General features: G+C 43.0%; 1 protein-coding gene across 4 annotated transcripts in view; it reads left to right on the top strand.

Annotated features, from left to right (window-relative positions):
* Window positions 1-21364, top strand: part of PTPRG (protein tyrosine phosphatase receptor type G) — a 747832-nt gene that overhangs the window by 661338 nt on the left and 65130 nt on the right. For 3 of the 4 annotated variants that reach the window (XM_082638320.1, XM_082638318.1, XM_082638317.1), the window contains exon 14: window positions 14451-14537. The exons of the other annotated variant lie outside the window; for it this stretch is intronic. In XM_082638320.1, coding sequence (XP_082494446.1) covers window positions 14451-14537 — 87 coding nt within the window. The remainder of the gene's footprint in view (window positions 1-14450; window positions 14538-21364) is intronic. 4 annotated transcript variants of the gene reach the window in all.

Genomic DNA, 21364 nt, shown 5'->3' with positions numbered 1-21364 from the left:
GACAGGAGGGGCCCGATCGCGAAGGCCCCGGATGCCACTGCCTTATCCTGAGAGTGATGGAAACGCGTGAAGGCCCAAAGCTGCAGGAGGGCAAGACGAAAAGCGGCAAACACTGGGAAGTGAGGTACGAACACGGGCCAGAGTCAGACAGCCTGGATTTGGGGCCAGACTTCACCAGTCCCTCACCTCGTGGGTCGCCTTAGAGCATGTATTCCTACCGGAATGTGATCATCCCCAAAGCGGCGAAAATGGGTTTGGGGAAGGTGAAAAAACTGACTTTTTGTATATCAAGCACAGACACACACACACACACACACACACACACACACACACACACACACACACACACACACACACACACACACACATATCTAGTACATACACAGATATGCAGTTTGTCACTGATATTAAAATTTCATTGGGAGGGTGTGATTAGGAAAAAAATGTCTATAAAGGCCCCTTAGGGGAAGTGCCTATGAAAAAAAGGGGGAGAAACACTACCTTAGACAAGACTCCTCCATCACCTTCAGCGTCCTCCTCTGCAAAATAGAGTTCAGAAATGTGCCAATGAGTTCATGTGAGGATTAGGTCTGAGCACCAGGAAATGCTCATTCCAGTGCCTGGCAGGCGGCGAATATCAGATCCCTGACTGTAGAGAAAAATACAAATTTAATTCTGGGTCCTGCAGTGCCTAAGGAGAAGTCATTGTTCTCGAATAAAGAAAATCAGGTTTACAGATCTAAACAGATGCTGTCCCGGACATGTGATCATATCGTAGGACTGCACACACTTCCCAATTATATGTTCACTGCTTAACACATGGCTTGAAAATAACTTTCGGAATTTCCTTCTAGAATTCCTTCTTTTGCATGATCTCAGTTGTGCAAAGTACTTATCCTAGAAATAGCTGAAAGTTGCCTGTTGGGAGCTAAGGATAGTGGAAATGGAGGTGAACCTACCGAGCAGAACCATTTTGGGCCAAAAAAGGGAAGGGCGACCGTAAAGCTAATGATTGGTTTGGGTGATGCTTTCAATGGGCTTGGAGACAATTCCAGAGGAGCGCACCCTGAGTAACTAAAGATGTGACCCCACCCACGGCCCTGTCCCTTCCGAAACAACACTGAGGCAGGGTGGTCAGCCTGGGCAGTGCTGGAATCAGCTGCTGGAGCTGCTGCAGAAGATACCCCCCCGCCACCCAGTGGCCTAACCACACGAAGCTGAGTCCTCACCGTGTGACGTCTGAGGGGGGTTGGGCAGCCCTTTCCCACCTTGGTGGAGAAAAAATTGATAGAAAAATCGACAAGGCACCTAGCTTTCAACTGCACGGCCCAGGAGTGTAATCCTCCACTCCTGTTTGCTCCCCATTGGCCACAGATGGCCCCCTCAGCCCCAAGGACACAGGATAAGTCGGGGAGTGCACTGATATTCGTGGAGCACAGCCAGAAGTATCCTTAAATACTTAGGCCCTTTGGCATCATTGGGTTAAGAGTATGTTTCCTGAAAGGGACCCCTTTGGAGGCCAATTGTTAGTCTTGTTACATCACATTTGGCCCAAACTAAAAAATATAGGTAGAGACCTCGTATATTTTTGGTCAACTGGAAGATATACAGAGGTCCATTGAGAGCTATTTGAGCAGCATTTTTACAGGTAGCAACATGAGTTTGTGGGAGAAGTTTATTTTGAAATACGATTGGCTGAGATGTTACAGGTAGTTTTCTCTCCGAGTCTCCTTGCAAAGGTCTGCCTTGAAGAGATGTAGTAAAATCTGTAACAATGCAAAGGTGCTGTAAAGCTAGGAAGAAGCATGCAGAGCGTTTTGGCACCAGGGTCAGGGCGGTGGGACAGCTAATAAAGACAAAATCAAGGAAAAATCAATGAGCACTTACCACTTGCCTCCTTTTATAAATGGTGCCCTGTGTGTGCCTTTTAAATAGTGTAACCCGTATCAACATGCGATGGTGCAGGGCTGTAATCGTTTCAATTGAAATGAGGGAGAAGAAATCAATTCAGTACTTTTTGAAGTGTGCCATTTTGGCCCTGTTCCTCAAGATGGTAACAAAACGCACCTTTTGAATGACTACAGTCAGAAAGGACGTTCCAAGAGCTCCAGCCCCCCGTCTTACCAAGACAAGCTGTTATGTGGCATTAATGTGCTGACGTTCCTGAAAAAGACTTGGAGCAGCACAGCTGCTGCCACTCAGAAAGAAGAGGACATTTTGGAGAAGGTTTCTTTGCGATTTGCATAATTTGAGGTTGATGCTCGGGAAAGAGCTATATACAGGGTGTCCAGTCCGTATGCTGGGGCATGCAATTTGTTTATTTATTAACTTGTTCCATAGAATACCTTAGCAACTGTGAGCAAGACATGAGCGTCCACTTCGAATTGTCAGTATTGTGAAGATATTTTTAATTCTTTTCTTTTCTGTAATCTTGATGAAAATTGCTTTGAAGGTAGCTCTTCTCTCTCTGATGAGCAAAGAAAGTCTTACCCTGACATGGCTTCATATATCTTAAGGCCTAAACAGCCAAGAATCTTTTCTTGAGTATTCACCATAATACACATGTGCTAAGCGGATGAACATTCGAATCTTTGGAATTATTACATCCATTTTGCAGATCAGAAAACTGAGGCTTGGTAAAATCATGTCACAGTGTTAATCTTTGGTGGATCCTGGATTTGAACCCAGCCACTCTGACTTCATTGCCCACTGTGTTAATCATTACATTGTTTTGCCTAGACGAGGAATAGCTTGTCTGGAGGCATTTACTTCCTTCCACAGCCTGTTTTTATAGCACATGTTTGCGTGTTGAAAAGATCCTATGTTTTGGATTTGCCAAAAACACAAAGGAGAAAACTTGAGGACCAACTATATGTATTTGCAAGTGTTTTAGAAGCCAAATAGATTTTGATGTTGAATAATATCACGTATCTGTTCTGTTCTTAGTTCCAGCTAATCAGTGCTATCGTACCTTGATGACAAATTGAGCATCTTTTTTTTTTTTTTTTCCTGCGGTATGCGGGCCTCTCACTGTTGTGGCCTCCCCCGTTGCAGAGCACAGGCTCCGGACATGCAGGCTCAGCGGCCATGGCTCACGGGCCCAGCCGCTCCACGGCATGTGGGATCTTCCCAGACCGGGACACGAACCTGTGTCCCCTGCATCAGCAGGCGGACTCTCAACCACTGCACCACCAGGGAAGCCCTGAGCATCTTATTGACCGTAATTCTAGCTTGGGAAAGAACTTTCCAGAAGTATAAAACAGCTTTTCTTCTCAGACTCAGATAGGGCTGAACTAACTACATAGACTCTGGAACAGAAAATGCAAACTCAAAGTGGGAATTGTAACATCTAACCCGGGTTTGTTGTAGTTTGGTATTAGAAGGATTTCACTTTCTGATCTGAGAAATTCACATCCCTTTTCAGCCCATGACTGAGCCGTCTGTAAATTCCGTGGTAAATCAGTCAACACCAATTTAGCTTCATAGGCAGATAGAAGAAGGTCTCTCTTTTACTGTCATCTTTAGATGTTCAGAAATTTTGCCCTCCGCCGGTGCCTCCTCATTAAGAAGGCTGTTCATGAAAGCAAGTGCATTGTGTTGACATTGCAATTTTTCTCTTCCCTGGATGTTCGGAGGAGACAGCATAGTAAATAGGAAGGGACACAAACCACAAATGTGTGTGGGTTTTGAGTTGGCATAACGGAGCCTCTGGTAGACAAACAGATGCACGTCAGGTCAAGTGTGGGCACGCGCTACCACCCTTCTTGATGGAGGAATGGCAGACCACGTGTGCCCAGCGGAGCTCGCATCCCTCCTGGATTCCACAGTAGCAGCCATGACACTCAGAGCTGCTGTGAGCCGGGCACACGCTCTGCACCCATCTGCTCTAGCAGCGGGCGCTTCCATGCGTGCTCTCTGATGACTGGATTTGGTTTAGATGTTTGCCCTCCCCCCCTCCACCCCAGGAAAGTCACAAAGGAGATGGTGTAATAGCAGTGATTCCCCGTCCCCCATGCACGTGCCTGTGGACAGATAGCAAGGGGGAAACATTGTCAATCACAACAGTCAATAATGGTGAATTAACATGAAGCAAACATGACATGACTTAATCCTCATAGCAGCCATGGGTGGTGGCCAAGGTGGCGGGGACTGCATCACCTTCTTCCAAGGGAGAAGACAGTGTCCAGAAGGGGAATGGACTTGCCCAGGATCACAAGCTAGTATGTTTGGGAAGTACAGTTGACCTTTGAACAACGCATCTTTGAACTTCAGGGGTTGACTTATACTCGGATTTTTTTTCAGTAGTCAACACTACAGTACTATACGATCTGTGTTTGGTGGAATCCATGGAATCACAGATGTGGAGGAACTGTGGATACGGAGGGCCAACTACATTATATGCAGATTTTCGACTGTGCAAAGGTCGACACCCTAACCCCCACGTTGTTCAGGAGTCAGCTATATTCACACCTAGGGCTTTGTTTTGTTTTGTTGACCTAAGACCCTTTACAGCTGGCTTGTGTATTCCTTCCTTCATTTGTTCATTCAAAGACATTTCTCAAGCGTCTAGTTTATGTCGGGCGCTGGAGATGCTGTGAGGAGACGGAACTCCTGTCTCAAGGAGCCTGTAGGTTAATGGAGGAGATGAGCAGGTAAACAAAGGTAGAGGTCAAGAACTGGCGGCCTCCACATCTGGTTTATGTAGCTGACTTCTTGTTTTTGGGGTTTTTTTAAAACATGTCCTCCCTCCCTCCCTTCCTTCCTTCTTTCCTTCCTTCCTTCCTTTTTTGGCTGTGCCATGCAGCACACAGGATCTTAGTTCCCCTTCCAGGAATCGAACCCATGCCCCCTGTAGTGGAAGCACAGAATCTTAACCGCTGGACCGCCAGGGAAGTCCTGACATCTTGTTTTTAAAAATCTGAATTATTGGGCTTCCCTGGTGGCGCAGTGGTTGAGAGTCCGCCTGCCGATGCAGGGAACACGGGTTCATGCCCCGGTCCAGGAAGATCCCACATGCCGCGGAGCGGCTGGGCCCGTGAGCCATGGCCGCTGAGCCTGTGCGTCCAGAGCCTGTGCTCCACAACGGGAAAGGCCACAACAGTGAGAGGCCCGCATACCGCAAAAAACAAAACAAAACAAAAAAAAACTGATTTTGAAAATAGGAAGATTTTGCTTAAAACCCCAGCTGTCTGGGTTCTCGTGATAAACAGGGAGATCGACATCACTGTTCTCACATCCCCTCATGGCACTAGAAGGCTGCACAGAGCCAGCTGTGGTCCCCTGCTCGCCAGTCTGCCCGTCTCTGCCCTCCACTTAAATGTGCATTCTTCTATGCAAAATAAAGTCCACTTTTGTGGGCAGGCTCAGATTCTTTCTGAGGGGATTTGGGGCATGGACAGAGGCACTGGGTCAGACCAAGCTGCTTTTCTGTATCTCTTGTGAGGGAGGGCATGAGAATCAAAAGATGGGTTTACATGCAATTCAAGTCTAGAAAAAGCCAAGCTTCCCAGTCGTACTTTTTGGTGGCTTTGTGTGATCACCCTTATCTTTTCTGTAAACAGACCACTCACGGGGCCACCTGTATTCTGGGCATCATTCTTTCTTTTATAAACTGGTAAACTGCCCATGTCACTCATCTCTCTGGGGAACCTGCACCTGTAGGTATAGTTCAAGAAGTTTTTTTTTTTAATCATTAGGAATAACTGTTACAATCCAGCTCGACAAAGCTTCACAACATGTGGAGCCAGTGGGGAGAAGAATGCACATTTCATGATGCCAAAACTGCTTGCCTCGGAGGGTTGAGTTTCTGATGACATAGTGGTGTCTTGCTCTGAGATGCTAAAAGCATGGGGGTAGGGAGCCTCTAGAGACCCCAGCTGTTCCTGAAGATGGGCAGCTATTTTTTTCTTTCTCTGGGCAGCTCTGTGCAGGGAGATCTGGGTCACGTGGGCGATCCTAGGCAACTTTTGCTCAACAACTGTTTCCCAAATGGCTACTCAGGGGCCTTTCAGAATTCACGAGAACCGTCCGTTGTTATAGTAACCGGCCCCCTGCTGTCTAGTTGGCCCTGAGATGCCAGTTGAAGCTCTTAGAACCAGGGAACACGTAGTCATTTAGACAAAAGCAGGGAGAGATTCACCACTAAAGGTTGCCATTTAAACACTGTGATACTTAAAAGACAGGACGCACTCTGTTCAGAAGTGAATGGATACATTTTTCAGCCAAGCTGGCTTTTCAGGAAAAGGGAAACTCCTTATAATGTTCAGTCTCTGCTACATAACCAACACCTTTCTTTGGATTTCTCTGAATTAAGTGTCCTCTCTCCCAGGGCTGATCAAGTCTGTCCTGTCGGGTTGCTCAGGTAGCCCCCTCGATTATTCAGGATGTTAGTTTTATGGCATTTGCTTCTCAGCGGAGTGTTGTCAGTTTACAGGGTGGTAGTTTGAAGCGCCTGTGATTGTGTGTGAGGAGAAACTGCGGAGATAGCCGGCTCCGCTCCAAAATTCCCGAAAGAGTGAGTCTGGCAGAATTCAGAGTAGGGCTAAGGGTTGAGAGGAAGTCTAAATATTTTAGGAAGCTGCAAATTTCAAGTTCTTATGAAAATTTGCAAAAACACTCCACACACTCGTGATTTCCTCGGATTAATGTTGGTAGCCGCACTGAGTATGTACGTGGTTTTGAGGACAGTTGTTGTAGTTGCAGAATGTACTCAATAGAGGGAGACAAGAAGTTCTGAATTACAGCACCCTCCCCTCCCCTTCCTCACCCCAACACTTTTTAATCATTTTCCCAAGTTTTGATTCCTCCCTAATTTGGTTTCTGCGCCAAGCACTTTTACCCAACTTGGAGTCTAATAATTAACAAAATAAATGAAAGCTTGTATTAAGGGAGAAGAAAAACCTAATAGTTGAGAATTAGAGGATGTCTATTCCTAGAAGTAGAAAACCACCAAGTGAATCAGAAGTTAACAAATGTTCTTTGAAATCACATAACCTGAATTCAGAGTTCTGCACGGGATTCATTAGAACTTCTAAAAAAGAGAACCTTCCTACATCGGAGTTAGTCTTTACTGTTCTATCAGTGGAGTTTGGAAAGAATAGGAATCCTTTCAGTGTGAATTGCTATAGCCCAGGCGGTTTGGGGATTAAATATAATTAAATGAACATTTTCCTGTGTGACAAAAGTGCATCTTTCAAATGCTGGAACCAAGTCTCCAATTCTCTGCTCATTTAAGTTTTAAGGGGAAACAAAATATCGGACTTTATATTTGGTAATAACTTGCCAACTGCTACCTCCACCTTATCTGAGGAGCCCTCGTACTATTGCACCATCTGTATTGTGAATCAGGAAAGTGTTTGTTCAGAGATGAGAGGAGCGCATGGGGAAAAGGCAAAACCCTGGATTGGTCTAACAGCACCAAACTCAGAGAAATTTGTGGCAGAAGGGAGGTTCAAACGGTACCGAATAGATTCCTCCCAAGTTCTATTTATTCCAAGGGTATTTTAAGCCATCCTGTTTGCAGGGGAGCTTGTCAAAAATGGAAGGACCAGAGGTTATTATTGGGTTGGTGATATCTTTAAAAAAATTTTTTAACATCTTTATTGGAGTATAATTGCTTTACAATGGTGTGTTAGTTTCTGCTGTATAACAAAGTGAATCAGCTATACATATACATATATGCCCATATCTCCTCCCTCTTTTGTCTCCCTCCCACCCTCCCTATCCCACCCCTCTAGGTGGTCACAAAGCACTGAGCTGATCTCCCTGTGCTATGCGGCTGCTTCCCACTAGCTGTCTGTTTTACATTTGGTCGTGTATATATGTCCATGCCACTCTCTCACTTCATCCCAGCTTACCCTTCCCCCTCCCCATGTCCTCAAGTCCATTCTCTACGTCTGCGTCTTTATTCCTGCCCTGCCCCTAGGTTCTTCAGACCTTTCTCTTTTTTTAGATTCCATATATATGTCTTAGCATATGGTATTTGTTTTTCTCTTTCTGACTTACTTCACTCTGTATGACAGACTCTAGGTGCAACCACCTCACCACAAATAACTCAATTTCGTTTCTTTTTATGGCTGAGTAATATTCCATTGTATATATGTGCCACATCTTCTTTATCCAGTCATCTGTTGATGGACACTTAGGTTGCTTCCATGTCCTGGCTATTGTAAATAGAGCTGCAGTGAACACTGTGGTACATGACTCTTTTTGAATTATGTTTTCTCAGGGTATATGCCCAGTAGTGGGATTGCTGGGTCGTACGGTAGTTCTATTTGTAGTTTTTTAAGGAACCTCCATACTGTTCTCCATAGTGGCTGTCCCAATTTACATTCCCAGCAACAGTGCAAGAGGGTTCCCTTTTCTCCACACCCTCTCCAGCATTTATTGTTTGTAGATTTTTTGATGATGGCCATTCTGACTGCTGTGAGGTGATACCTCATTGTAGTTTTGATTTGCATTTCTCTGATGATTAGTGATGTTGAGCATCCTTTCATGTGTTTGTTGGCAATCTGTATATCTTCTTTGGAGAAATGTCTATGTAGGTCTTCCGCCCATTTTTGGATTGGGTTCTTTGTTTTTTTGATACTGAGCTGCATGAGCTGCTTGTAAATTTTAGAGATTAATCCATTGTCAGTTGCTTAATTTGCAAATATTTTCTCCCATTCTGAGCGTTGTCTTTTCGTCTTGTTTATGGTTTCCTTTGCTATGCAAAAGCTTTTCAGTTTCATTAGGTCCCGTTCGTTTATTTTTCTTTTTATTTCCATTACTCTAGGAGGTGGGTCAAAAAGGATCTTGCTGTGATTTATGTCATAGAGTGTTCTGCCTGTGTTTTCCTCTAAGAGTTTTATAGTGTCTGGCCTTACATTTAGGTCTTTAATCCATTTGGACTTTATTTTTGTGGATGGTATTAGGGAGTGTTCTAATTTCATTCTTTTACATGTAGCTGTCCAGTTTTCCCAGCACCACTTATTACAGAGACTGTCTTTTCTCCATTGTATACACTCTTGTCTCCTTTATCAAAAATAAGGTGACCATATGTGCATGGGTTTATCTCTGGGCTTTCTATCCTGTTCCATTGATCTATATTTCTGTTTTTGTGCCAGTACCATACTGTCTTGATTACTGTAGCTTTGTAGTATAGTCTGAAGTCTGGGAGCCTGATTCCTCCAGCTCTGCTTTTCTTTCTCAAGATTGCTTTGGCTCTTCAGGGTCTTTTGTGTTTCCATACAAATTGTGTAATTTTTGGTTCTAGTTCTGTGAAAAATGCCATTGGTAGTTTGAAAGGGATTGCATTGAATCTGTAGATTGCTTTGGGTAGTATACTCATTTTCACATTATTGATTCTTCCAATCCAAGAACATGGTATATCTCTCCATATGTTTGTATCATCTTTAATGTCTTTCATCAGTGTCTTATAGTTTTCTGCATACAAGTCTTTTGTCTCCTTAGGTAGGTTTATTCCTAGGTATATTTTTTTGTTGTTGCAGTGGTAAATGGGAGTGTTTCCTTAATTTCTCTTTCAGATTTTTCATCATTAGTGTATAGGAATGCAAGAGATTTCTGTGCATTAATTTTGTATCCTGCTACTTTACTAAATTCATTGATTAGCCCTAGTAGTTTTCTGGTAGTATCTTTAGGATTCTCTATGTATAGTACCATGCCATCTGCAAACAGTGACAGCTTTACTTTTTCTTTTCTGATTTGGAAACCTTTTATTTCTTTTTCTTCTCTGATTGCTGTGGCTAAAACTTCCAAAACTATGTTGAATAATAGTGGGGAGAGTGGACAACCTTGTCTTGTTCCTGATCTTAGAGGAAATGCTTTCAGTTTTTCACCATTGAGAACGATGTTGGCTGTGAGTTTGTCATATATGGCCTTCACTATGTTGAGGTAAGTTCCCTCTATGCCTACTTTCTGGAGAGTTTTTATCATAAATGGGTGTTGAATTTTGTCAAAAGCTTTTTCTGCATCTATTGAGATGATCATATGGTTTTTCTCCTTCAATTTGTTAATATGGTGTATCACATTGATTGATTTGCTTATATTGAAGAATCCGTGCATTCCTGGGATAAACCCCACTTGATCATGGTGTATGATCCTTTTAATGTGCTGTTAGATTCTGTTTGCTAGTATGTTGTTGAGGATTTTTGCATCTATGTTCATCAGTGATATTGGCCTTTCTTTCTTTGTGACACCTTTGTCTGGTTTTGGTATCAGGGTGATGGTAGCCTTGTAGAATGAATTTGGGAGTGTTCCTCCGTCTGCTATACTTTGGAAGAGTTTGAGAAGGATATGTGTTAGCTCTTCTCTAAATGTTTGATAGAATTCGCCTGTGAAGCCATCTGGTCCTGGGCTTTTGTTTGTTAGAATATTTTTAATCACAGTCTCAATTTCAGTGCTTGTGATTGGTCTGTTTATACTTTCTATTTCTTCCTGGTTCAGTCTCGGAAGGTTGTGATTTTTTAAGAATGTGTCCATTTCTTCCAGGCTGTCCATTTTATTGGCATATAGTTGCTTGTAGTAATCTCTCATGATCCTTTGTATTTCTGCAGTGTCAGTTGTTAGTTCTCCTTTTTCATTTCTAATTCTATTGATTTGAGTCTTCTCCCTTTTTTTCTTGATGAGTCTGGCTAATGGTTTATCAATTTTGTTTATCTTCTCAAAGAACCAGCTTGTAGCTTTGTTGATCTTTGCTATCGTTTCCTTCATTTCTTTTTCATTTATTTCTGATCTGATCTTTATGATTTCTTTCCTTTTGCTAACTTTGGGGTTTTTTTGTTCTTCTATCTCGAATTGCTTTAGGTGTCAGGTTAGCTTGTTTATGTGAGATGTTTCTTGTTTCTTGAGGTAGGATTATATTGCTATAAACTTCCCTCTTAATACTGCTTTTGCTGCATCCCGTAGGTTTTGGGTCATCGTGTTTTCATTGTCATTTGTTTCTAGGTATTTTTTGATTTCCTCTTTGATTTCTTCAGTGATCTCTTGGTTATTTAGTAGTGTATTGTTAGCCTCCATGTGTTTGTATTTTTTACAGATTTTTTCCTATAATTGATATCTAGTCTCATAGCGTGTGGTCAGAAAAGATAGTTGATATGATTTCAATTTTCTTAAATCTACCAAGGCTTGATTTCTGACCCAAGATATGATCTGTCCTGGAGAATGTTCCATGAGCACTTGAGAAGAAAGTGTATTCTGTTGTTTTTGGATGGAATGTCCTATAAATATCAATTAAGTCCATCTTGTTTAATGTATCATTTAAAGCTTGTGTTTCCTTATTTATTTTCATTTTGGATGATCTATAGATTGGTGAAAGTGGGGTGTTAAAGTCCCCTACTATCCTTGTGTTACTATTGATTTCCCTTTTTATGGCTGTTAGCATTTGTCTTATGTATTGAAGTGCTCCAGTGTTGGGTGCATAAATATTTACAATTGCTATATCTTCTTCTTGGATTGATCTCTTGATCATTATGTAGTGTCCTCTTTGTCTCTTCTAATAGTCTTTATTTTAAAGTCTTATTTTGTCTGATATGAGAATTGGTACTCCAACTTTCCTTTGATTTCCATTTGCGTGGAATATCTTTTTCCATCCCCTCACTTTCGGTCTGCATATGTCCCTAGGTCTGAAGTGGGTCTCTTGTAGACAGCATATATACGGGTCTTGTTTTGGTATCCATTCAGCCAGTCTGTGTCTTTTGGTTGGAGCATTTAATCCATTTACATTTAAGGTAGTTATTGATATGTATGTTCCTGTTACCATTTTCTTAATTGTTTTGGGTTTGTTTTTGTAGGTCTTTTCCTTCTCTTGTGTTTCCTGCCTAGAAAGGTTCCTTTAGCATTTGTTATAAAGCCGGTTTGGTGGTGCTGAATTCTCTTAGCTTTTGCTTGTCTGAAAAGGTTTTAATTACTCCATCGAATCTGAATGAGATCCTTGCTGGGTAGAGTAGTCTTGGTTGTAGGTTTTTTCCCTTTCATCACTTTAAATATGTCCTGCCACTCCCTTCTGGCTTGCAGAGTTTCTAATGAAAGATCAGCTGTTAACCTTATGGGGATTCCCTTGTATGTTATTTGTTGTTTTTCCCTTGCTGCTTTTAATATTTTTTCTTTGTATTTAATTTTTGATAGTTTGATTAATACGTGTCTTGGCACGTTTCTCCTTGGATTTATACTGTATGGGACTCTCTGTGCTTCCTGGACTTGGGTGGCTATTTCCTTCCCCATGTTAGGGAAGTTTTCAACTATAATCTCTTCAAATATTTTCTCAGTCCCTTTCTTTTTCTCTTCTTCTTCTGGGACCCCTATAATTTGAATGTTGATGAGTTTTATGTTGTACCAGAGGTCTCTGAGACTGTCCTCAATTCTTTTCATTCTTTTTTCTTTATTCTGCTCTGCGGTAGTTATTTCCACTATTTTATCTTCCAGGTCACTTATCCATTCTTCTGCCTCAGTTATTCTGCTATTGATCCCTTCCAGAGAATTTTTAATTTCATTTATTGTGTTGTTCATCATTGCTTGTTTGCTTTTTAGTTCTTCTAGGTCCTTGTTAAATGTTTCTTGTATTTTCTCCATTCTATTTCCAAGATTTTGGATCACCTTTACTATCATTACTCTGAATTCTTTTTCAGGTAGACTGCCTATTTCCTCTTCATTTGTTTGGTCTGGTGGGTTTTTTTCTTGCTCCTTCATCTGCTTTGTGTTTCTATGTCTTCTCATTTTGCTTAACTTACTGTGTTTGGGGTCTCCTTTTCACAGGATGCAGGTTGGTAGTTCCCGTTGTTTTTGGTGTCTGCCCCCAGTGGCTAAGGTTGGTTCAGTGGGTTGTGTAGGCTTCCTGGTGGAGGGGACTGGTGCCTGTGTTCTGGTGGATGAGGCTGGATCTTGTCTTTGTGGTGGGCAGGACCACGTCTGGCGGTGTGTTTTGGGGTATCTGTGACCTTATTATGACTTTAGGCAGCCTCTCTGCTAATGGGTGGGGTTGTGTTCCTGTCTTGCTAGTTGTTTTGCGTAGGGTGTCCAGCACTGTAGCTTGCTGGTCATTGAGTGGAGCTGGGTCTTAGCGTTGAGATGGAGATCTCTGGAAGAGCTTTTGCCGTTTGATATTATGTGGATCCAGGATGTCTCTGGTGGACCAATGTCCTGAACTCAGCTCTCCACCCTCAGAGACACAGGCCTGACACCCGGCCAGAGCACCAAGACTCTGTCAGCCACATGGCTCAGAAGAAAAGGGAGAAAAAAAGAAAGAAAGAGAAAAATAAAGTTATTAAAATAAAAAATTATTAAAAATAAAGAAAAAATTAAAAAGTAATAAAAAAGAAAGAAAGAAGAGAGCAACCAAACAAAAAACAAATCCACCAGTGATAACAAGTGCTAAAAAACTACACTAAAAAAAAAAAAAAAAGGACAGACAGAACCCTAGGACAAATAGTAAAAAGCAAAACCATATAGAGAAAATCACACAAAGTCCACCTCTTCAATTTGGGATAATTCGTTGTCTATTCAGGTGTTCCACAGATGCAGGGTACATCAAGTTGATTGTGGAGGTTTAATCCGCTGCTCCTGAGGCTGCCGGGAGAGATTTCCCTTTCTCTTCTTTGTTCGCACAGCTCCCGGGGTTCAGCTTTGGATTTGGCCCCGCCTCTGCGTGTAGGTCGCCTGAGGGCATCTGTTCTTCGCTCAGGCAGGACGGAGTTAAAGGAGCAGCTGATTCGGGGGCTCTGGCTCACTCAGGCCGGGGGGAGGGAGGGGTGCGGATGCGGGACGAGCCTGCGGTGGCAGAGGCCGGCGTGACATTGCACCAGTGCGTGAGGTGCACTGTGCGTTCTCCCGGGGAAGTTGTCCCTGAATCATGGGACTCTGGCAGTGGCGGGCTGCACAAGTTCCCGGGAGGGGAGGTGTGGATAGTGACCTGTGCTCGCACGCAGGCTTCTTGGTGGCTGCAGCAGCAGCCTTAGCGTCTCATGCCCGTCTCGGGTCCGCGCTGATAGCCGCGGCTCGCGCCCGTCTCTGGAGCTCGTTTAGGCGGTGCTCTGAATCCCCTCTCCTCACTCACCCCGAAACAATGGTCTCTTACCTCTTCGGCAGCTCCAGACTTTTTCCCGGACTCCCTCCCAGCTAGCTGTGGAGCGCTAGCCCCCTTCAGGCTGTGTTCATGCAGCCAAAGTTGGTGATCTCTTTACCTTCCATTAACACCAGGGGTGACAGAGGTTTCTAATACCTAAAGACAGCTTTTTAAGAGCAAAGTTCCCATTTCCCATTTCTTATCTCAGCATAAAAGACCTTAACAAGCCCAGATAGCATTGTGTGTAACCTTTCCCTATGGAACATCCCCCCAGTGAGGCCTGATGGTGGGGTTTGTCTGTGATAGGTGGGAGGGGGGAATCGGTGGAACTCTTGGTGTCCATTTGAAAGTATTGTCTGCTATACCTGTTCTCTTTTGTTTTTTGTCCATTTAGAGGGTGTAACAAAATAAAGTCCAAGGGCTTTCCCAGACGTTTCCATGAAGTGCCTTCGTCTGGGGAGAGAGGAGAGAAGGGGAGCAGGTGAGGGGCAGTCAAGCTTAAGGGGGGGGTGTCTCTTTGGCGGGACTGGCTTGCCGGATTTTTGTTCTGTTGCCATGGGGATTAAAGCCCTCTAGACAGCACGGTGCTGAAACTCACCTGTTCTACCCCAGCTCCCAAAAGTATGACTTGCCAATACCAATGCAGCTTGCAGGTAGCTGGTAGCAATGAAATGTATGTCCTGTGCGTGCTTGCTTTGCTTGATTTTGCCATTGGGGGGGATGTTTTTTGTTTCTAGGGTGGGGGTGTGTTCTGTGTTTATGTGTCTGTATGTCTGTTGCATCCATTTTCTTTCTGAAATTTCAGATGTTTGCATGTTGGAGAGCTTTAAAAACAACAGTTTATGCATGCATTTAGCCTTATAAGTGAAAAATATCTTGTAGAAACCTAAATTTATAGAAGAGTTAAAGAAGACGACTAGGAAGGGAAGAACAAGTAAGTGGGGTTACATCATGTGGTTTTCCATAAGCAGGCTAAGATTTCAGAAAATAAGTAGGGCTTCCCTGGTGGCGCAGTGGTTGGGAGTCCGCCTGCCGATGCAGGGGACGCGGGTTCATGCCCCGGTCTGGGAGGATCCCATGTGCCGCGGGGCAGCTGGGCCCGTGAGCCATGGCCACTGAGCCTGCGCGTCCGGAGCCTGTGCTCCGCAACGGGAGAGGCCACAACAGTGAGAGGCCCGCGTACCGCAAGGAAAAAAAAAAAAAAAAAAAGAAAGTAAGTAAAAGTTCTAGATAGCTTGAATACTTGAAAAAATTATTGTCCTGGAAAGATTTATAATAAACCTTTAGAAGTCGGGATTATGTAATTTTAATCACCACACATGAGCCCTTGATAATACTTTTGTAAGGCTTATCTAAGAAAACTCTGCTTGATATGGTAATTAATACTTAAATATTAAATGGCCAATTAGGATAATTCACTAATTAATATTTTATCACTTTCAATGAACCCATTTATTGAATTTACATTAGAATTTTTACATGGAATTATTTGTCTCCATTGGTTGTGGGTAAATCAGATTATTAGATGAAATTGTAGATATCCACCCACTATAATCAGGGATACCTATGAGATGTATACCTATCCTAAGATGGTATAGTATAAGAATTATGGAAGATTAATGAGAAATTCTATGATCCATCTTCTTTTAAGGTCAACGGTGCAATTTTGGCCTTTTAGAGAAAGGCAGTAAGTGCTGACTCTGGTAATGTAATTATTCTTTCTATGATCTCTTTTTACTTATTGAAGTCTTCAATTTTGAATCACATTTTCAACACTCCAGGGGTAAAAACTGAAAGAGAAACCCCTCTGCACAAGCTTTCAATTCAAAGATCTAATCTTAAGAGGGAGACCTTGAACATCAATTAAATGCCTAACTTTTATGCCCAGTTCATTATAAATATAATGTGGTTTTGACTGTAACACTTTTAAAAGCCAGCATTACCTCCTGGATGGCACAAAGATAAATGCTCTTCCAATTTCTAAGTCCTTTCCAGAAATGATGCCATAGCCAAGTGGACTGTTAGACTGTTACTAAGTCTAATTTTTGTACTTGGCCCCAAATGTGGGAGTGTGCTCGTTAGAGATATATTTTAGATCCTGAGAGGCTATGTTTTGTTATAAAGCACTTCAGTCCCTCTGGTATCTTCTGTACTTCTGAGTGCCAGAAGCTTGGGGGAAGCACAGTTTTATGTAGGTCTAGAAGTTGAGAACTATCTTGGGAAACTACAAGTATTTATAGAATTCACCTACTTGTGAATCATGTCTTTGACTTTACTTTTTTTTTATAGAATTAGCTACTAAGACAGACCTTGGTTCAGGGAGTTGTGAGCTCTCACTGCAGTTCTACCTCTTCCTGGCTCTGTGACCTTGAGTTACTTCCCAAAGCCCTCTGAGCCTCAACTGACTCATCTAGAAAATGGGTCTAGTGATCGTTCCTTGTTGCGGGGCTGTGAAGAGTAAATAAGGTAATAGGTGTAAAATGCTTAGTGCGTGAAATTTATTACCCCATTAGAAGATGAGGGAACTGGGGCTCTGAAGAGTTACTTGTCGGGGCCACCCTGCTCAGGTGGCCGAGTGGGGACTGCCACCCCTGTGGTCTGAGTCCTTAGCGATGCCGCTTCTCCTCACTGCCCCACGTGCTGTGCTGACTACTCCATGGTGAAGATATGGGCCTGGTAAAGACCTATACGCAAGTCTCCGCTCTTCCCTGCTGGCTACCCTGCCACACTCTCTCCCTCCAGAGCCTGCCATTCCTCACTCCTCCTGAGGGTTCTGTGTCCTGAAGACCTCCAGCCAGCCCACTTTCCCCCCCCTCCCCCTACTCTATCCCCAGGAGATTTTGTGGAGCCCCCTGACCCAGTTGCATCCTCTGCTGCTCTATAAGAAGCCTTCCAGGGGACAGGGGGCCCTGCTCCTCTTGGCCCCTTTGTCTAACCTCACTGGCCTTAACCACTCCTCTCCCACGTCAGGAGGGAGGGAGGGTCAGTGTAGTCCAAGGGTGGACAGAATCACCAAGCAGGACCAAGGCTGTAAGAAGGGATCGCTGATTATCTCCCCAGAAGGGGGAAGAAAAAACAATAAAAATCAGACCCAAGTGTTTACTTTTCCAAAAAAGTTGTCAATTTTTCAATTTTTAGGATTTTGAATAGGTAATACTTGACACGGGTCAAAAGTCAGAAAGTATAAAATTATATATACTCCGAGATCTCCATGCCATCACCCACCCACCAAACTCTGCTTCCTACCCCATCATGAACAGGTAACCACTACTACTAGGTAATTGTCTATTCTTAAAGGTTGCTCTCTGTGTGTGTGTGTGTGTGTGAGTGAGTGTGTGTGTGTGTGTGTGTGTGTGTGTGTATGAACCTATATCCCCTTATCTCCTTTTACAGAGGAGAATACTGCATACACTGTCATAAACCTTCTTTTTTCACATAACGTGACTTTTCTCTATGCGTATATAGTTTTCTCATTCTTTTTTACAGGAGCACGATATTTTTTTGTATAGTTGTATTGTGATTTGTTTAACTAGTCTCCTGTGGCTGTCATTTTGGTTGTTCTCAAGTCTTTTGTTATGACAAACAATAGTGTGGTGAATAACTTTATATGTTATTTTGCAAGTGGATGAGTCTATTTGTAGGATAAATTCAAGAAATTGGCTGTATTACGAGCTACGTGCATTTGTAATTTTGATAGATGGTGCCACATTGCTCTCCCTGGGGAGACACCAAGGTGGGCTTCTACTAGCAATGCACGAGCCTGCCTATTTCCCTACAGCTTTTCCAGCACAGTGTGTTGTCAAACTTCGGCATTTTTGCTAACTTTATAGGTGAAAAAAAAAATGGTGTCTTAGTGTAGTTTTAATAAAGTGTTCTCTGTTATTGTAAGTGAGGCTAAACATCTTTCATATGTCTGTGCCATTTGTATTTCTTTTTCTGTAAATTGTTTATCTTTTGCTCATTCTTCCTTTGCATGGTTGGTCTTTTTCTATTTAAGAGAGAGCTCTCTTGTCAGCAATATGGGTTGCAAATATTTTTTTCCTAATTTGTGGTTTGCCTTTTAACTGTGTTTATGCTGCTTCTTTTATGTTGATATAATTGGATTTATCCATAAATTTCTTCTTTGGTTTCTGAGTTTTGAGTCGTCATTAGAAAATCTTTCCCCATTCTGAGGTTACTTTTTTTACAGTACTTTTATGGCTTCAAATTTTAATGTGAAATTCTTAAATCATTTGGAATTTAACCTGGTTGATAGTGTGATGTCTGAGTCAACTTTTTTTTCCCAGATGGTCCCAGGTATTTAAAAAGTACTGCAATCTGGGGCTGTTTAGTGAAGAAGCACATAATACCTCACTAGATCCTTAAAATAAGACTCTTACAGCAAAAGCCTGACTTAGTTCAGTCAGTATGTTAATGAAATAAGTAGTTGCCAAAGGTTTTTACCAGACCATTTTATGATACAGATACTGAATCATATGTGCAATAAATAAAATGTGAATTTCCTTGTCCTAGCTCCTGCCCAAAATAAGTTGGACCATCCTGTCCCCGTTAACCCTCCCAGTCAGTGGGGAATTGTGTCAGAGCTCTAAAACAGCGGCAAGATAAGGTGAAGAGTTCCTGAAGCCTCAGTCCAGAAATGGAGAACATTCCAGGCCAGGGTCCTAACTAAACGGGAGATGACTTCAAAGCCTTCTTTCTGGGTAACAGCTGGGAGTGTTGGCAAGGACTGCCCAGAGCTCACTTCCTTAAAACCAGCTGGAACATACAAACTGCCCTGTTCAGGTTCTCAGTCTTGTCAAAATGTGGTTTATGAAGTGACCTTTTCCTCTCTTATCTCCTGGAAAGCGTTACCAGTACTTCAGGGTGTCTGCAAGGGTTTCTTGGCAAACTTAATATCTAGCTAGGAGGGATGTTGCCTTGAGACCACTGATGTGGATATAATTTGTTAATTTTCTCCCACCTTCCTAAGATGTTAATTGCAGGCAGTCTGTATCCTCCAATCAAATTCTCACTGCAGAAATCAGATTTTTGTCACTTCCAGCTGTAACGAGACTTGAACGGCACATCTCTCCTACCCATGTGAGATCCAAAATATTTCAAGACACTTTCTCCTCATTTAATATCTCTTTGCTCTGTCACCCCCTCCCCCCCACTCAGTTTCAACATAATTTTGTTCGCTTTTCTCTTCCCTTCCTCCCATCATCTCCTCCTCACACCTGACAAGCCCCACTGATCCAGGTTATGGCAACCATCTGTCCCAGGATTTCCAGGATAGCCCTGATGTGAATTATGCCATTAGGTTATCCCCACAAGGACATTGGTATTTGTCAGATCCCGTGTCTCTCTGACGGTTTGGAGAATGTGCAAATGAGAAACACAGCCCTCAATTCTTTTTTCTAGAAGATCCCCTCCTGAAAAGATACTCCAAGTATAAACTGAGTTTTACAAACAGAGTCATTTAACATGCAGTAAAGGAAACTCAACCGCAAGTGAGTGGTTGCATGTGAAACACCTCAGCTCAGAACTTACACTGGGCTTTTTTCTAAGCGGGACCCCCGCATTATTTCTAGCAGACCCTCCTCTTTGAGGAAAAGCCCATCAACGCCCACAGACTTTTTCTTCTATTGTTGTCTTTGTCACTTCCATTTCTTGAAACATTTTGCCCTAATATATCAATCCATGTCTTTTTAACACAGCCCTCAGTCATCTTCCTGGAAGGCATGCGAACGTGTTGCCACTTTCTATTTATAAATGGCTCTTATTCATACACGGTTTACTACAACAGCTCCATTTACAAAAGTAAATACTAACGTGATTTCTGTACTCCACGGCGTGAGAATGAACGGGATTATTAGCGGACGTGCTGCCGTAAATTTAGATGAGGGCAGTATACAAATCAGTTACGATTACTTAATTAATATTCAACAGCAGCTCAGCCAATGGCCCGTTCTAGCCTGCACTTAGCATTTTGAGCTGCACGCCACTGACAAACTCCTTGTCACTCTGATGTGATTATAAAACCATTGAGCTCAATTTAAAGACAGTGACTTGGTTCCTAATCCCTATATATCAATATTTGGTTATTTTATAATCCGGGTTTTTCATAGGAGTCTAGAAATCGTGTTGTGATCCTGCTCTCGCCCCGGCCCCATCAGTCATACTGATGCTAAGGGCAGTGTTACTATAAGCCGAGGACCCTGGATGACAACAGGGTCAGGATCTCAAGCTTGCCAAAGGGATGCCCATTTTGACCCAGATTTCTAGAGACCTCAGAAACCCCCTCTCCTGTAAGCGGGTCTGGATTTCTGCCTTCGGAGGAGCCGTACGGAGTGGAACTCCACACATTTCCAATATTCAGTCTTCCTGGACTGGAGGTCGGCACTTAGCTTTTGAAAAGTATCAGTCACCTAAATTATTCCCAGCTTCCTGTTCGAGGGGCAGGAAGAGGTCTAAGTAAGAAAATTGTTAGGACACATCAGAGGTTATCTAAGCAGGTACCTGGGAAAACAGGAGCAGCAGAAAGGAAAGCCTTTCTGCAGAAGTTTGCTCTCACTGGGTGTTCTGCCTTAAGATGTGTCAGATTCCTGGAAAGAAATGAGAGGCAAGGAAGGGAGAATCTAGAGGGTTCCTGCTTATCTTTGTAGTTTGCTGCATTTTGTTTGAATAGGAAGCCTCTGTAACTTGAGTCTATGTATTAAGTTATAAAGCACTGCCAGAGTAGCTGTGTGTGTGTGTGTGTGTGTGTGTGTATTTCATTCGTCTAGAGAGCCAATTAAACACACCAGCCTGTCCTGTGCTGGCAGCATGTGTGTTTCGGTGGGGAGCTCTGGGAATTGGCATTGATGGCTTACTGATCTCAGTTGGTATCTACTGCATCCTGACTAGAAGATATACTTTGACATGGGCTGTGCTTTCTCAAGAGTAGAATTTTTTTTTTTTTTTTTTTTTTTTTTGCAGTAGGTGGGCCTCTCACTATTGTGGCCTCTCCCGTTGTGGCACAGGCTCCGGACGCACAGGCTCTGCGGCCATGGCTCACGGGCCCAGCCGCTCCACGGCATGTGGGATCTTCCCAGACCGGGGCACGAACCCGTGTCCCCTACATCGGCAGGTGGACTCTCAACCACTGCACCACCAGGGAAGCCCAAGAGTAGAATTTTTGATTTTTGAAAAAGTCTTTCTTCAAAATGTATGCCTTATTTAAAAGAATGAGAAGTTATTTTTAGAAATTTCAGTTCGAGACCCATTGTTCATGACTGTAAGCTTTAAGTGTCTATGGGTTTTTAGAAGCCAGGCTGATGTATACGTGCC

Source organism: Mesoplodon mirus (genome assembly GCF_964341445.2).
Source record: "Mesoplodon mirus genome assembly, chromosome: 12".
In the NCBI taxonomy this organism is placed as follows: domain Eukaryota; kingdom Metazoa; phylum Chordata; class Mammalia; order Artiodactyla; family Ziphiidae; genus Mesoplodon; species Mesoplodon mirus.
The sequence above is the reverse complement of the archived record's forward strand: the minus strand, read 5'-3'. Positions and strand labels throughout refer to the sequence as shown.